Source organism: Maylandia zebra, linkage group LG5 (assembly GCF_041146795.1).
Source record: "Maylandia zebra isolate NMK-2024a linkage group LG5, Mzebra_GT3a, whole genome shotgun sequence".
Lineage (NCBI taxonomy): Eukaryota > Metazoa > Chordata > Actinopteri > Cichliformes > Cichlidae > Maylandia > Maylandia zebra.
Genome location: NC_135171.1, coordinates 22,148,469 through 22,166,476, shown reverse-complemented (window position 1 = coordinate 22,166,476; position 18,008 = coordinate 22,148,469). Strand labels below are relative to the sequence as shown.

Here is an 18,008-nt window from a genome sequence, read left to right as displayed (position 1 = left end):
CGTGCCTTACGACGTTGGCGTGACATCTGCGCTTGCGCAGTACTCTAACCGCGCAGTTCCTTTTACTCAAGGTATTTGAAAGCTGGCTCGGGAAGCGGTACGTCTGTACGACTTGTGGTGGCTCTCCATCCCATCCTAAATTAAACTAACTATCACGGTAAGGCGTCCCACTGCTTTAACAGTTGTGGTATTCAGTGACAGTTAATTCAGTGTCTGACATTTGTTACGGTTCAATAACTTAAGAGGAAATTCATATTGTTCGGAAATTAGCTAACTTTATGGTTAGCAGCAAACACATTAGCAAGCTAGTGCTAACTGTAGCTGGATGACTTGGACAGGACCGGCTGCTGGATCAGTCTATTCACTGGAATCGAGATCCTGCTTTCCATCTTGCTTTGAATATGCTTTTTTTTCCCCTTTTTGCTTTGTTCGGGACAGTGATGAAATGGTTTAATATAACGTAGACCTTGCATACTGTCCAATACATGCGAATCTGCGACGGCCATGTGCTTATATTAAAACTCGCAGGAGACTAGACAGCCTTTAGCCTGCTAGCTCAGAAGCTACGCCGCATAAACCGATCTGGAGTCAGCAGCGGTGCCAAATTATGGCTACATTACCTCAATCTGGCATTGGCAGTCTATAGTGCTTAGCTGCTACCAGGCTAAAATGAATGCATGAATGATTTAGCCTAGCAGACACACTGTAAACTTAGGAGTCAAGAGTTAAGTTGGGTTGTTAGAGCAATGAAACGGCTTTCAATCAAACCAAGTCAAATTACGTATGCACATGGGAACTTTTATGTTATTTTGCTGGAAACAATGCACAGGTTTTAAGGCATTGCTAAAAATGTTGTAGATTTAGTTAGATCGTTACATGTTGTCAACCTATATGAGGTACTGCATTTAGTCTCTTGCAACGCACTTTTTGTTTTTCAGTAATTGACTCTTTCAGTCTTTTTTTCCACTCCCTTGTAGTTTTGATCATGGAGCTGAATGATGCGAACCTACAGACCCTGACTCAGTTCCTAAGAAAAACCCTCGACCCAGATCCAACAGTCAGACGTCCTGGTAATACACTCTAATGACAGCTTGCATATCAAAAAGGAGTTTACAATGAATGTTGTTGTTCACTTATTTATTGAGCTATGAATAATTTATTTACTTCATTTACTCTAATATTTGCTCTAATACTTCCTTTACAACATTTTTTTCCTCCCTTACAGCTGAAAAGTTTCTTGAATCTGTAGAAGGAAACCAGAACTATCCACTGTTACTTCTCACGTTGCTGGAGAAGTCCCAGGACAACGTGATCCGCGTCTGTGCTGCTGTGACATTCAAAAATTATATAAAGAGAAACTGGAGAATTGTGAGTCTTGCTGAATAACAGCCTGATTGAAAGTGTTTTTCTCTGCACATGTTTAATATCTTTGAATAGAAATACACTGTGTTATCATTGAACCCAGGTCCATTTGAAATTGTTAGAGTTCACTTTTGTTATCTGCTTGCTAAACTGAAAGAAACAGTCTCCTTTGTCTCTCCCATGCACATAAAATACCTCAGTGTTAGCAGTGTGGCATAAGCCCTTCAGCTTCGCAGTCCAGGGGTGGGGGCAGTTAAAAATGCATTGCCATTCATTTACACCGGCATGGCACTACATAGGCAGTGTATTCAGCACTTTAACAGCACAGTATAAAGCTGATCGGTTGTAGTGATCTAGATTAAGATTTTTTTCCTCTTTATTCCATTAATAATTGTTTTGATTTTGTCATGTGTCTGCTGAGGTTCTTGAAAAGTTTGTGTGTAATACAATTTAACACCTGTGAGCAGGTTTGTTTATGCTGGCCTAATTCTGTGGTTTGTTTACTCACAGGTTGAAGATGAACCCAACAAAATCTCTGATCCTGACCGAACGGCAATAAAAGCAAACATTGTAAATTTGATGCTGAGCAGCCCGGAACAGATTCAGAAACAGGTGCGTCCCAACACGCCATTGTCCCTAAAAGGTGTACTTTAAAGCAAAGGAAGAATATCCATAAATTCACTCCTACTCATGTGTCCAATCTGTCTTCACAGTTAAGTGATGCCATCAGCATCATAGGACGTGAAGACTTTCCACAAAAATGGCCAGACCTTCTAACAGAGATGGTGACTCGCTTCAGAAGTGGAGATTTCCACATCATCAACGGTGTGCTGCGCACTGCACATTCACTCTTCAAGAGGTAGAACTCTCTTCTCAGTGATTTTAAAATCTTTTATGAATCTGTTTTCATAAAACAATTTAATGTGTTCTGCACCTTTTCTTCTTTTTAAGGTATCGCCATGAGTTCAAGTCAAATGAGCTTTGGTCTGAGATAAAACTGGTTCTGGACACGTTTGCTCTACCTCTGACTGAACTATTCAAGGTTTGTTATCGCAATTAAACCAAATGTTATGTAACACCTAACAAAATAAAACTTTTAAACAAGGTTTAGGAATACATCTGTCTTTATTGCAGGCCACAATCGAGCTGTGTCAAACTCATGCTACAGATGTCAATGCCTTGAAGGTCCTCTTCTCATCACTCACACTTATCGCCAAGCTTTTCTACAGTCTTAACTTTCAGGTCAGTTCTTTGAAATAATAATATTTAAAAAAAAAAAAAAATTAATGTAGTTGTATAGTAATTATTGATAAGTCAGGATAGTTACAAAAAAGGTAGCACTACTATGTTGCCAGTAACATCTGGTTAGCTTCAGTCTGTTTAGGAATTTATTCATGTGCACTGCAAGTAAACTCTGCCGTGTCACACAGGACCTTCCAGAGTTTTTTGAAGACCATATGGAAACCTGGATGACCAATTTCCATGGCCTACTGACTTTGGATAATAAACTTTTACAAACAGATGTGAGTTATCTTCTCCTTTACATTTACTGCAACATAGTTTAATCACTTATTGCAAAAGTGTTTCTGACATTTGTGTGCGTCTCCCAGGATGAGGAGGAGGCAGGTCTCCTGGAGCTGCTGAAGTCTCAGATCTGTGACAATGCGGCTCTTTATGCTCAGAAGTACGATGAGGAATTTCAGCCATACCTGCCACGCTTTGTTACTGCAATCTGGAACCTTCTAGTTTCTACTGGCCAGGAAGTCAAATATGACCTGGTGAGAACAGTGAGACCTGACTGTGTTTCTGTTATTTTTGAAGTTCACTTAGCCCATACTTACAGTTCACCTTGTCTTTGTTGCAGCTCGTAAGCAATGCTATCCAGTTCTTGGCATCGGTCTGTGAAAGGCCACACTATAAGCATCTGTTTGAGGACCAGAATACACTCACAAGCATTTGTGAGAAGGTCATTGTGCCCAACATGGAGTTCAGAAGTAAGCCATCAAATTACACCTGGAAGTGCTTAGAGATTCAGGGCGCTGCTTGCTTGGATACACACATGCTTATGTGCTGAGTGTCACTGACCAGATTGACATTTAATGTCGGATTAGGTGCGGATGAGGAGGCCTTTGAAGATAACTCAGAGGAGTACATCCGAAGAGACCTGGAGGGATCTGGTAAAAATGCATCACCATCGCTTAAATTAAATTTGAATGAAAAAAGTTTTGCTTTTTACTTAATTTAAAATGATCTTAAAAAGGTATAATGATGTTATATAGTTGTTATAAAACATTTTATCAAAATGTTTGATGATAATCCTATTTTGCCATCCTTTCTCAGACATCGACACTCGCCGTAGGGCTGCGTGTGATTTGGTGAGAGGACTTTGTAAATTTTTTGAGGGACCAGTCACAGCAATCTTCTCCGGCTACGTGAACTCGATGCTGGCCGAGTACGCCAAGACACCTCGGGAGAACTGGAAACACAAGGATGCTGCCATCTATTTGGTCACATCGCTGGCATCGAAAGCCCAGACACAAAAGGTGTGGTTGACATACGCACTCCAAAGTTATTGAATTTGATGTATATCATATGTAACTGCTAAAACATTTGTGTTAAATGTGAAATCCTTTATCTTATCCAAACAGCATGGAATAACACAAGCCAACGAACTGGTGAATCTGACAGAGTTCTTTGTGAACCACATTCTCCCTGATTTAAAATCCTCCAATGGTAAGAAAACTGCTAATACTTCACATCTTAATGTGCCAATGCCTGTGCGATACAGCAGTTTCTTCACATTTATTCCTCTGTAACCAGCTGGATGATAGAGATACTATTCATTTTGAGATCCTAAAGATTTTGAGATATTGTGTAAATGTTCTGCCATTTACAAACGAAAATGTGAATTTTCTTCATGTCATTTTCATTGTAGTTAATGAGTTCCCAGTGCTGAAGGCTGATGCCATCAAGTATGTCATGATCTTCAGAAGCCAGGTATGACTTCCTGCTTTTTTTCCTCCCCAATGACCAGCTCAGTTTCAGAAAAAAAAAAATCCAATACCGAGAGTGCTTCTATCTTTTTTTTTTTTTTTTTTTTTTTGTCTTTAGCTTCCTAAAGAGCAGCTGCTGCAGGCAGTCCCTCTACTAATAACTCACCTGCAGGCAGAGAGCACAGTGGAGCACACTTATGCTGCACATGCTTTGGAGAGACTGTTCACTATGAGGGGACCCAACAACACAACACTGTAAGTATCAAATAATATTGTAACACATGAATAATAATTATCATCTTTGATAGACATGTAAGGCAAAGTTAATGGAACTTCTTTCCATCCATGTTTTGATAGGCAACACAAAAGGCCAATTATAGTGACAATAATGCTGAACCAGTCATGTGGCTGGAATAGAGCCATGTTGGGTTAAATTGATGCATGCAGCACAGAGCATAGGAGAAGCATCTGGCAGCAGAACGTGTTACTGTAGCTGTATGCCCCAGTATGTTGAAAGTGTGAGAGGGATAATAGAAAAAACCGAAAGTAAAAAATGTTGATTAAAACTCGAGCAGTGGTGTTACCAAAGAAGACACCCCAGCAGACACGGCCCAAGGCTCAAAACGCCGAGAACAAAGGGAGGTCAGAGGACTGCTGTGGGGATGTTTTGGCTTTTTAACCCGAGAAAGGAGCAGAAAAGAGTGCACTGCAAATTGTGTTGGTGCAAATTGGTTATAACACCAATTGTTTTTAAGCAGTGCCATCTTTAGTGCACACACAATGCAAGACTCTATAGTCCCATTTTGTCCATCGCCATTTCTTGAGTTAAAAACAAACAAACAAGTGATACAGAACATAAATTTAAATTAGTGGTTAATGAGTTGGACTGATCTATGAAATAAAGCTGCATGTTAAAATCAGCATATAAGAAGGTTTACATTTCCCAAATGTAACACCAGAGTTTCTACAGTTGTAAAAAGCCTGCAAAAGTCATGGACATTTAGGGTGGAGCATTTTGGGGAAAATCCTGGAAATGTCAACCCTAATTCTGTGGGGAGATTAATCAGTTTTCATGGCCTTTGGTGTGGATGTAAGTTTGCACAATGCCAGGAAAGAACAGATTTTAATGTGTTGCATCATGTTTGGTGATAGTTAAAGGTAACTAACGTCAAACTAGGGACTGTTTTGATCATTGTTTGCTGAGGTAAAGCTTACAGCGACTAGTTATCAGCTCACTACTCAATACTCACTGTTTTCTGAAGTCTGTACTGAAGCCTTAATAAGAGTTTCTGCCATCACCATCTTGGTATCAAAAACAGATGTGATGAGGAAGAGTACATGTACAATTACAGGTCTGTTATAGCCGCAAATGTATGTCAAACCCTGTTAGTGAAGTAAATTTTAATATTAACTTAATTTTTTCCTTTGCAATAAAGAGCATTTATTCTCATTAGAATGTTGTCTCAATCATTAAAGAGGAAAACTGTGTATTAATCCTGTAATGTTGTGAGCACTCATGCCTAGTAGTGGCTATATTACCCGTTAGTATCGTTTTCTCCATCCATTTAGTATTAAACTGTAAGATGAAAGGATTCCAAAGTGCAGTCAGTCTTCTTCTTTGTGTGTTATCAGTATCACTGCTGCAGAGATGGCACCCTGTACTGAACAGCTGCTCAACAACTTGTTCAAGGCATTGGCTTTTCCTGGTTCTGCAGAAAATGAATACATTATGAAAGGTGAGCCTGACTTGCCTGTTATCTAAATGCTCCTCACTCACTGTCACACGAAGTCCAAAGTTAATAACATAGCCTAATTGTGCATGTTAATTTTTTTTCGTTTCATTTTCAAAGCCATCATGCGCAGCTTCTCCCTGCTGCAGGAGTCCATTGTTCCCTACATCCCTACGCTGATTGGTCAGCTCACTCATAAGCTTCTCCAAGTCAGCAAGGTAACACAATGTTTGTTAGTACTTATAGATACAGATAGATTTGTTTTGAGGGGAAATGCATCAAGTATTGAAAAATGTTTCGTCTGCTTTCAGAATCCCAGCAAACCTCACTTTAACCACTACCTGTTTGAGTCCCTGTGCCTGTCTGTCCGCATCACCTGCAAGGCGAACCCCGCTACAGTCAGCAGTTTTGAGGAAGCACTCTTCCCCGTCTTCACGGAGATCCTCCAGAACGATGTTCAGGGTACGTCAGTTATTTAAGTGTAGATTGTGTTAAAACACAGTTGGTGCCTCTTTAGGGACAACTCAACATCTTTATCCGTCTTCTTTTGCAGAGTTTCTTCCATATGTGTTCCAGGTGATGTCTCTCCTCCTAGAGATCCACTCTAACTCTATTCCCGCCTCCTATATGGCCTTATTCCCTCATTTGCTGCAGCCTGTACTTTGGGAACGAACAGGGAACATCCCCCCTCTGGTGCGCCTCCTTCAGGCTTACCTGGAGAAGGGAGGTGAAACTATTGCTAGGTCTGCTGCTGATAAAATAGTGAGTATGGCACAACCTCCTCCTCCTCCTTCACTGAAATTTCGCGAACAAATACTTTTAAATTTTATATTTACAAGTTATTTTTTTTAAATATTTATTTATTTTTGGCCAGAAGATGACTAATTTAAAATCTAGCTCAACCGAGTACTTTAATTGCTAATCAGTAAAATAACTATACAAGTTTTCTTCTGATTCTCGTTTTCTTACTCGGCAAAAAAGATGGCATGTTTTTCTTATTGTTTGTCGACTTTTTTCCTCAGCCTGGCTTGCTTGGAGTTTTCCAAAAGCTTATAGCATCCAAGGCCAATGATCATCAAGGATTTTACCTTCTCAACAGTATCATAGAGCACATGCCCCCGTAAGCTGATAAATCTTCTCCTCAGTGGTTCATTTCTAAAGTGTTGTCTTTGGCAAAAAATGTTTAGGTTTTTGGTTTTTGCTGTTGTTAATGTTTTCCCTTTCTTTTGCCAGAGAATCACTCATTCAGTACAGGAAACAGATCTTCATTTTGCTCTTCCAGAGGCTACAAGGTTCCAAAACCACCAAGTTCATCAAGAGTTAGTATACCATTACCATTAGCAACATTCAAGCTTTAATCTGCTCTAGCAGTGCCAGCGACTGAACCTTTTTATCTCCCCTCTCATAGGTTTCCTGGTGTTTGTCAATTTGTATTGTGTCAAATATGGAGCTATAGCACTTCAGGAGATTTTTGACAGCATCCAGCCAAAGTAAGTGTTCCAAAAATCAAACAAACCCCAAAACAAAATCTTGTTTGATCCATCAGTTGCACAAAAGAAGCTACAAGTTCTGTTGATAAGCTAATTTGATGGCTTTCAAACTTACTGCAAAGACGCACAATTTTTGCTGATCTATTTTAAAAGTAACACTTATGTCAAAACTTAATTAATCATGCACCTCTTTTAGTTTCTTCACTAGCTCTGGTGCTTATGGAAAAATTAAAACTATAGTTGACTGAAGTGATGACATTGCAAAGTGTGTGTGATTATAGAGTGCAGTAGTTACCAGTAGCTGTAATTTAATTTCAAACCAAAGACCGATTTGAAAGTGTATTAAATTCACTGACTTTGTGTTGCAGAATGTTTGGTATGGTGCTGGAGAAAATTGTTATTCCAGAGGTTCAGAAGGTGTCTGGACCAGTCGAGAAAAAGATCTGTGCTGTTGGCATTACAAAGATCCTCACTGAGTGTCCTGCAATGATGGACACGGAGTACACGAAACTCTGGTAAGAAAACATGAAGCTCGAACATTTAAAAACTTTACACAGCAGCAATGCACACTTTTCATTTACACTGCCTGAGATTGAAGTGGACAGTGGATCATTATATTACAGTAACCCAAAATCAGTTAAACTTCAGGGACGTCAGCTTGTCCAGTTAGGAACTATAAACCGCTCTGAATCCACTTCATCTGCAAAGAGAGCAGGTTCACACTAGGGCTGCCACAAACAATTATTTTGATAGTTGACTAATCAGATCATGCATCCCCTGGACATAAAACGTAAAGTTTATTGCACCAGCATGCATCTGCTCTTATGTAACTATCATTAGCTTACAGGTTAAAGTGTTTAAGGTTTGTGCTAACTAAAAAGATGACAGTTTATTAAACCTTTAATGAAATTTGCAGATTGTCTCGGTGGAGTTTAATAAACTCAGCCGTCTGCTCCTTGCTATCTAAAATATAACAGGACACTGGAGTATATTCTACCATCTCACACTTCTGTTTAATCCCTTCTCAGTTTTCTGTTTATTCAGCTGTGTGAAAATTATAACTTTAATCTCAGCCAACCATTTTCTCAGTAAAATACTGACAAAAGCCAAACAAAAATATTTTTAAGTTATCCAAGTGTTTAACCTGAGTAGCAGAAGATCTGAGCGGGGATCTGAAAACAATGTGCCGGGAGTTTGTTCTCGCCGGCTCTAGTGAGGCTTGAACCCCCGGCTAGCTATCGAGCTAGTGGGTAACAGGTGTCTCCAAAAACATCGGAGCACTTGTGCAAAAATCTGGTGTCTTAATAAACCAAGCAGATATTTAAAGTTCACACAGCTACATTCTCACCTGAAAATAAGTTAAAAGTTTATTTTGTGACCAAGAAAGAGTAATATTAAAACTCAGTAGCTGCCACCATTGTTGGAAACTAGAGATGGCACGATACCACTTTTTTATGTCCGATACCGATATCATAAATTTGAATATCTGCCGATACCGATATGAATCCGATATAGTGTTTTTTAATCAACAAAACTGTTTTTTAAATATCTTGCTGCATTTTGTATAAGTTCATACTCAAGTTTAAAACAACAACTACACTAAAGCTATTCTGTTATACCTGTATGCAAAAAAAAATAAATTTCATAGTTCAGCAATACTGATCAATCTAATAAACTTAAACCTACACCATCCTCCCTATTCTGGTATTTTAAAGAGTACTTAGCGTAAATATTAAGCAACCTAACTAATAGGGTTCCAACTCCCAGCAACAACAAAAATAAATAAATAAAAAATAGGGAACCACCCCTCACCCTCCACCTCATGATGCTTAATCGACGTAATCAACCTTAATTTGATGCAGTGTGAAAAAAAATGCACAGAAATCAATTATTTTTCAAGAAATATTAAATAGATTCAACATCTTTCTTCAACAAAATTGCAGACTGCACAGATGGTACCTTCCCAAAGGAAAAAGTACTATAGCTTACTAGGGTATATATATTAGACTTAATAGTCACTATATACAGTAATTGACTTCTATTCATTTTACATCAAATTAAAACTTTGGGTGTCAGATAATTATTTATTAAAAGCTAGACATTTTAAATGAGAATAAGAAAGAAAAGTATGTCTTTGTGCCCCCTTTTCCCTGTTAATGCCCTATCGGCCCCCCTGGCTAAACTAGATCCGCCCCTGCACAGTTACCAGCGTCAGCTACGTAGAAAAAGATCCTGGAGTAGAAAGTAATATTAAATAAATTCTAACAACAGCTTATCAAGCTTAAACGTGCTGCTGTTGTTTATCCGCTGGTTTCCTCTTTCTGGTGCAAAGTGGGCCAAAAGCAAACTAGAGACACGGACTCGCGACAGAAAAGCCGATCAGCTGATCGTTAAGCAGTTTCATGATTGAAGTAGCAGCAAGAAGAGGCAGTCGCTCCATATATCGTTTGTTAAGCTTAACGCAGGAATGCTTTACAAAGATTCAGAGATGGACTTACACACTTGCTTTACTTCTCTCGGGATAACTTTGTCGGAGATGAAATGCCGGGTTGCTAGCGAAGCTCCACATGCTATCCAGACCACCGACAGGTCCTGCATGCCACAGCCGCTCTATCACGTGATGCATACTGCTCCGACGTGCTAACGTTCTGAGGTGAGTTACGGCGTGTTGCAAGTTTTGTGAGGTGCTTTCGTGATATTTAATGGATCGGATTACATTTTTTATTTTTCTCCGATATCCGATCCAGTAATTTAGGTCAGTATCGGACCGATACCGATACGTAATATCGGATCGGTCCATCTCTATTGGAAACTGGAAATGACGGACAAATTTGGAGGAGTCTTTGAATTTGGACAGCCTTCCTTGCGTTGCTGTAACGTAATCTGCCAACAAATGTGGCCTCCAAAAGATGCGTCCCCTGAATTTGGACACGCTACGATACCGGAGACTCATTTTTCTTCTTCGGGGTTTAACAGCAGCTGGCATCCTTGTACATGCAGTGCTGCCTTCTTCTGTTTCAGTCAGTTATTACACTCTTAAATCCTGCTACTTATTCCTGCATCTTTCAGGATCTTACAAAGCTTCAGATGACTATTAAATTAATCTTTGACGATTTTGATAGTTGACGTAATCGTGACTAGTCGACAAATTGTGGCAGCCCTAGTTCACACTGAGCACATGAGTCTGAAGATGCTATGGGAAATAATGGGCTCCTTGCACTTCAGGTGTTCTCTGGAAAATGCCAGATGATGCTGGGATGTAAGCAAAGGTCCCACTAAAGGATTTGGGACCACAAACATGCACATGTAACCCACAGCACTCCTCCTGTTCCTCCTTGGGGAGATGGCTGCTGGGAATATTACATATTAGTAGATACCAATGTTTATTTGTTGTCCTGAGTAAAACAAAGACGAGTTATTGTATCTCTTCAGGACCCCACTGCTCCAGGCCCTCATCGGTTTCTTTGAGCTTCCTGAAGACGACAGCATCCCAGACGATGAGCACTTCATTGACATCGAAGACACACCGGGCTATCAGACTGCCTTCTCACAGCTGGCCTTTGCCGGGAAGAAGGAGCACGACCCAATTGGAGATGCTGTTGGCAATCCAAAAATCCTGCTGGCCCAGTCACTGCACAAGCTTTCTACTGCCTGCCCTGGAAGGGTAAGTTCACAAATGCAGGCAGTTTTGTTCTTTTTCTGGTTTGATTCAATGTGTTTGGAATCCAAGAATTGTCACTTTGGAAACCATATTGATAAACATTGTACCCCCCTCCCCCTCTGTGCAGGTTCCTTCAATGCTGAGCACGAGTCTGAATGCAGAAGCTCTCCAGTTCCTGCAGGGCTACTTACAGGCGGCTACTGTGCAGCTGGTTTAAAACCAAAGCAAAATCTCAGTACCCTGCAGGAATAGCCACAATGACCCCTCGGTCACATGACAGACCTGCTTCAGTTGAACTCGAGATCTGAAAGTTAAATGGATTTACCAGAGAAGTAAATTTTGCCTGAATTCAGGGTGTGTACTCCAATGGAAGTCATTTTAAGGTTTTTCTTTTAAGAAAAGGAAAAAAGGAACACGACCAAAACTGAATTACTTTAAGATATCTGGGCCTTTTTCTTTTCATGTGATAAAGGCTAACAAGGATTTGAATGTCAGGTTGTGAAGCACTTACCAGTTTATTTCAAAAACATCAGCAACAGCAGCAGATGTAAAAATAAATAAAAGAAATTGAACGTGTGGGACGCTGAACATGTATTTCAAACAGGAGGGTTTAAATCATTTCTTTTGTATGTTTGACTTCCTTTTTACGGTTATGAGGCTGTAGTCTGTGGCTCAAACATAAAGCTTAATATTTTTCTGTTGCATGTTTCCCTTTATTTGTTAATGTCTTTGTTGTTTCTGCACTGTTTGTTAATGTGAATAAAAAGAGGCACTTGTATGGATCTGTTATCACTGCAGTCGCTATTCTATCCACACTGTTGTGAATTGTTTTTATTTCATTTGCGAGGCCCTTTAGCATCAGCAGTGGATACTTAAACAGCTCAGCATTCACGACAAATTGCTTCATACAATTTTGCCTTTGGGAAGTCCTGGAAAAAACGAACGTAAGCAGATTTTCACAGAATATTATAAAGACACCATCAGAAACGTTAGCACAATTTGGTATGGCCGTTGGAGGTCTTCATTTCAATGTTCTTGATGAATGGTAGCATGCACTTGTCGCCTCCCATGAAGCGATACGTTGCAACATTTGCCTCCCAAGGTAGTAAGCTAGAAGGAAAAAAAGAATGAACTTTGTTTTAAAACTGGGATTTCTTTTCCTCTTGGGTATGCAGTGCTGAATGGCTGCACACATAATAAAAACCAACAAATTAAACCTCTTTCCTGTAATGCAACTCCAGCAAACATTCAGGTACGCTGTGATAAATTCCAGACCTTTTAAACTGTTCCAAGCCTTTATTTAGAAGTACAATAGATTTTGAGAGGACTAAGTGCTTATAGCGGTTTGCTTTACAGTTGGTTGCTTTATACCAGGAGTCAAGCATAAGGCCCAAGGGGCTTAATCGGCCCAGCAAAGGCTCCAATCTGATCCACTATTGGCAGCTTTGGAAAATGTGAAGAAGGGCACGAGTTTCTGACCTTTAAAATGCATTTGAATAGGTTTAACAGCTTTTTCATGCTGATAAAATAATGAAGTAAAAGATAAGCAATTAAAAGACAGCCAAATTTTTACAATGTGTCCACAGTAGGATATTTCCCGTAAAGTAACAGAAACTTCGTTTTTTTAAATTATAGCACAGTGTGTGCAATGAGCTACCACAGCTGTTTGATTTTTTTTTTTCTCTGACAGTTTAACCCCAAAGAGTCATGCTGACTGATTTCTTTCATTTACTACAGAAGCATTTCTTTATCATGTAGAAAAGCTGAGGAACATCGTTTAGACGTCTCAGGGATTAAATGTGTAGTTTAACCGTTTTCAGTAGCAGACAGGATAGCCTCACTGGCCCCGCCCTATTTAGATCATCTCATTCAAAATAAGTTTGACATCAGTGCTCTATACAGTCTCCATGAGAGAAATAACTCTTGAAAAGGGAAATGGGATGGATCATCAACAATTTTCTGAACCTGATGAACAACAGCTTTCTCATATTTTGGTTTGAGAGACCGGTGTTCTTTGTTTCCTATGATTTTCATGGCAATTTTTACCTGTTTCTCAATTGTTGATTTTGACTTTACTGTAAGTAAACTTTAGAACTCACGCCAAACAATCTGCGCCTATGAGGCAATTTTTCACATTAAAAAAAAAACAAAACATCAACATTGTGTCAATATAGATGCCCAAGTACTTATATGAGCTAACATGCTCTATTGTACATCCATCAAGAAATGGAAAACAAAAGCCCCATATTAATTTAAGCCTTGGTAAAAGCAGCTGATCATGTCATATAATCCACTTAGTACTTACGCTCTTGCAAGAAAGGGGATGTACATAAGACGAGGAATGCAGATCATCTGCTGTTCTGCTAGGATGGCTTTCATAGACTGCTGCACAGTGTAGAGAGGCTCAAGAGGTGGAATTATGCTGCGAAGCTCTTTCCTGGTAAATGCAATACAGAGGCATTAAAGGACATACTGAAATGCAGCTTTACTTCATTATTACCACCCAGCAAGCTCCAGTTGTGAATAATTGCATCTCACCTGATTTCACAGCCTGCGAACATCCCTGTGTCTACAATATAAGGACATACTAAAGTGGTTTTGATGCCATTCAGGTCTTCTGCTATCAACTCATGTGTCAGTGACTCGTGGAATCCAACAGCTCCAAATTTACTAGCACAGTAATCCTGTAGGGGGAAGTAGAAAGACCAGAGAGAGGAGCCTTTAAATGAGTTGTCGGGTCAGTTAACATACGCTTTGGAAAGTATTTCTGTTAAGTTTGTGCTCGAACAGTTCTTTGCAGGGTACCTCAACGCAGGCAGTGCTGAACAGTCCAAGTGCACTGGCGACGGTCACGATGTGGCCGTGATTTTGTTCTTTCATCCGTGGCAGGAACGCTTTCGTCATCTGTTGGGTGAAATTAGGAAGGTTGCAGCAGTAAGTGAAGCAGTAAAGCTTATCATGGGGGCCAGGAACCATAAACCTTTGCTTAAAGCTCAAAATCTGATTTGCATACTTTATGTGTCTACAACTTTTCAGAAATTAAAGTGGAATTATTGTGCTTTTCCTTATTTTGATCTCGTGCAGTGATGATATTTAGAAGTAAGTACTCAGACTCCAGACTGTTATAAATTACCTTTCTCACACTGTTTTTTTGGGCATTTGGCTCTGTGTGACATCATAGAGAGAGAGACATCAGTACCTGCACACAGCTCTGGAGCAAAGTATGCTAAAAGACAGAGGACTTAAAAATATAGGAGCTAAAAGGGCTTGTTTAAGACAGACGAGGAACCGTCAGGCTGCATCAGGCCAAGTTCACAAGACAATTACAAAGTCCAACAATAAAAATATGGAGCTGCAAACTTGCACAGAAGCTCCTTTTAAATGCAATTTAAGAATGCTTTAAAAGCCATTTAATGGGGCAAAAAGTCAAGTGAGGACATTCCCAAAGAAAGGCTATTAATGGCAAATGAACTCTTGATTAGACATGCAGAGAAAAATAGTTGACTCCAGGTAGGCTTTAGTGTAAAATAGCTTGTGTATTTACATGCCAACCCCCCAAAACCTACGAAGATATGGGAATATGCACATGAAGGTTGGTTTTATTGTTTGGAGGATCTTGGTTTTGAAAACTGAAAATGGGACGTTGTCGATGTTTCACAGCTTTATGACTTTAACTGATACTGTATTTGTGCTATGAATATGTATTCAAACAGTGAAACTTGGAATAAAAGCTAACACGTGGTTAAACAGGAGAGAAACAAGTCTCATTTGACGGATCAGGTGTAGCTTATTTGTTAACAATAAAGAGAAAAGCCGCCCACCGTTTGTCTCTCGTCGATTTTACGCAAATCCGCTAATTGTCACTTATTTTATGAGCAGCAGATTGAGGCTTTAGGAGGATCAAAAGCAGGATCACGTACCTAACTTGATGCTGGCTTGTAGCGTGTTTTTATTTACATGTGTACATGAGTTATGATCATCATTATGACACATCAGTGCACAAGTCCAACCGGAACCAGCGAGGAGGACACTAAATGGGTGTTACATAACTCCTGTGAGACCGGTGGATCGCCCATTAATTTTTTTCTTTAAAGTGGTGGTTCACGAATGTGTGCGTAAAAAAAGCATCAGCTCTCACCCAGAAAAGCGCGTGGCAGTTCACCAGCAGAGTCCTCTCCAGAAGCTCATCCGGACAGTCCAGCAGCCTCCGTCCAGCCACTACGCCTGCGTTGTTGACCATTATGGAGACATGCCCGACCTCCGCTCTCACCCGGTTCGCTGTCTCGTAAATGTTCCGACGCTTGGACAGGTCCACCGTGTAGGTGTGCACCCGGACGCCCAGTTCTCGCACCAGCCTGGCAGTCTGCTCGTTGGCAGCCGCGTTGCAGTCCCACAGCACCAGGTGGGCCCCCTCTTTGGCAAACTCCAGGGCGAACAGCCGACCCAGCGCGCCCCCGGCTCCCGTGATCAGACACAGCTCCCCATCGATGCATTTAAGCCTCGGCCGAAGGAAAGTCTGCAGGATGGCACTCAGGATAGAGCCGGTTAGGTCGATTAGCATCAGCAACAAGTCTACTAACACAATCATGACGCTTAGACACACCTGCTCCTTCTGCGTCCAGGAGAAGCCAACGAGTCACACAAAAAAGAATGCCACGCTTTGGAGTGTAGTTACCTCTCCGTGTGACGTTGGGGTTGGAGGCTTGTTTTATGTAACTGTGCCGGATTATAGGACGGTCGGCTGATGGCGGCCGCCAATAGAGCAGCTTTTTGTTTGATAAATGAAGAGCTGAGTGACTCGCTTGAATACACTCATAAAGAGCGGCTGTGGGATTGAGGCAGGGATTACGATAACACTCAGTGGACCCAGAGTTATTGCAGTCTTTTACTTTCTGAGCTGTTATTTTAGTTTTGGGTTCATGTTTTCATCGTAGTTTAGAATCAAAAAGTTTTCGGGGGGAATCTGCTCATATAAACGTTTTAGTAGTCTCACTGTTGCTTTCGGTCATTTTAATACAATACGGTTTCTGTCGGCGTTTATGACCATCGGAATAGGTGTTACAATGCAAACACTTGGCGAAGAAGACAGCTGACCTCGAAGTCATGACGTAACCAATCAACAAACGTGCACGGAAGCCTCATCAAGCAGGCTGTGCAGTTTTGTAAGTTCACAAAATGTTTATTATTTCAAGTGTAGATTTTATTTTTGTATTTAATTTAAATGAAATATTTTAAGAGTTTAACTTATATATATTTATTTTATTTATTAAAAATATTTTAAAAGTATTAATTATTATGACTATTTTCTAATTATACATTTTGAGGTAAAAGAAAAAAAAATCTGTCCTCCTTATAATAAATAAACAGGGTCTTATTTCAAAGTGCGACTTATAACCTTTAGTTTAAACGTGTCACAGTTACTACAGTAAACGACTTTATGATATACATTCCTCTCCTTTCATCTTAGTATAGAAGTTATTCCTGATCCATGATGTGAGGTGGATTATCCAACTCTGTACAAAATGTTAAGCTGATAAACTGTTCATCATGTGCGCACAAATCTCTAATAAGTAGCGTTTTTCATAAACTCATATTCTTGGAATATTTTCTCGTGATCTGCTGTAGGTCACACTTAATGTTTTTGTGTTATTGCAGTGCTCGTGTAACAGACATGACTACTTCAGTTAAGGTTGTTGCTGGCGTTTACTGTAGCTTAATCCTTTTCACAACCTCGGTCATGGTGTAGAATGATGTTGTTTGCTTATAGTCTTTAACAATTTCTTCTTTTGGGTGCTCCCTTTAGGGGATCATCTGCTTCCATCTCACCCTATCACTAGCATCTTCCTCTGTCACTCCAGCCCTCTGCACATCCTCCTTCACTAGATCCCTGAACCTCCTCTGCGGTCGTCTTCTTTTCCTCCTGCCTGGCAGCTCCATATTCAGCATCCTTTATCCATTTTGTCCACTATCTCTCGTCTGCACATGGCCAATCCATCTCAGCCTTGCTTCTGTAACTTTACTCCATACCACTCAACCTGAGCTGTCCCTCTGATACACTCATTTCTAATCCTGTCCATTCTGCTTGCTCCCAATGAAAATCTTAGCATCTTCAACTCTGCCACCTCCATCTTAGCCTCCTGTCCTTTTTTTCAGTCCCACCGCCTCCAAACATACATCATAGCAAGGCTCACTACGATCTTGTAAACCTTCTTTTTAAAATGGTTAGACTATAAAATTTTTAGAGTGAACCTTCCATAGAAATCTCTACAGTGACAATATTAAAAGGGATTAGAAAATGAGATCACATTTCTCCTATATCAACTTCTCTTTATCGGCTTCCTGTTAAATCCAGAAGTGAATATAAAACCTGTCTCCTCGCATAAAACTCTTGAACAATCAGACCACATCATATCTTAAAGGCCCGATAATACCATATTGTCCAATCAGAGCACTTCGTTCTCAGACTGCACACTTCCTGGTGGTTCAGAGAGATCCTAAAAGTAGAATGTGGGACTTCCCATGATGCACTTCTTCTCCATTCCTGTCTTTGCACACCCAGTGTGTTTGTAACCCCACTACTGTATGTCATTAAATTAAATTGTGTCTCTGCTCTTTCCCATATTGTTCATATACTGCTTTCATGCATTCACACTTACACTACAATGGATCCATTAGACCAAACTTGGGGTTGAGTATCTCGCCAAAGCATGGGCTCATTAGTCAAGCAAAAATATTGTTCTGGTCCCAGTGTTCTAATAGTGTTTGCTCCATT

General features: G+C 40.1%; 2 protein-coding genes across 2 annotated transcripts; one reads left to right on the top strand and one right to left on the bottom strand.

Annotated features, from left to right (window-relative positions):
- cse1l (CSE1 chromosome segregation 1-like (yeast)) lies at positions 1-12,018 on the top strand. The gene is made up of 25 exons (XM_004544821.5): positions 1-157; positions 978-1,070; positions 1,226-1,368; positions 1,873-1,974; positions 2,076-2,221; positions 2,314-2,404; positions 2,497-2,604; positions 2,793-2,885; positions 2,973-3,140; positions 3,227-3,356; positions 3,474-3,539; positions 3,703-3,905; positions 4,011-4,095; positions 4,298-4,359; positions 4,474-4,610; positions 5,988-6,091; positions 6,206-6,303; positions 6,397-6,547; positions 6,639-6,847; positions 7,108-7,205; positions 7,319-7,404; positions 7,494-7,575; positions 7,944-8,090; positions 11,008-11,239; positions 11,364-12,018. Exons 2-25 carry the CDS (start codon positions 986-988, stop codon positions 11,451-11,453), a joined length of 2,916 nt encoding a protein of 971 aa, XP_004544878.2. The 5' UTR covers positions 1-157; positions 978-985; the 3' UTR covers positions 11,454-12,018.
- Positions 12,019-12,052: 34 nt separating this feature from the next.
- On the bottom strand, positions 12,053-16,241 carry LOC101481802 (retinol dehydrogenase 10-B). The gene is made up of 5 exons (XM_004544823.4): positions 15,375-16,241; positions 14,042-14,140; positions 13,775-13,920; positions 13,542-13,673; positions 12,053-12,346 (listed from the first exon to the last, which is right to left on the bottom strand). The coding sequence occupies exons 1-5, from the start codon at positions 15,822-15,824 to the stop codon at positions 12,226-12,228; spliced, it is 948 nt and encodes a 315-aa protein (XP_004544880.1). The 5' UTR covers positions 15,825-16,241; the 3' UTR covers positions 12,053-12,225.
- Between the last annotated feature and the right edge of the window lie 1,767 nt (positions 16,242-18,008).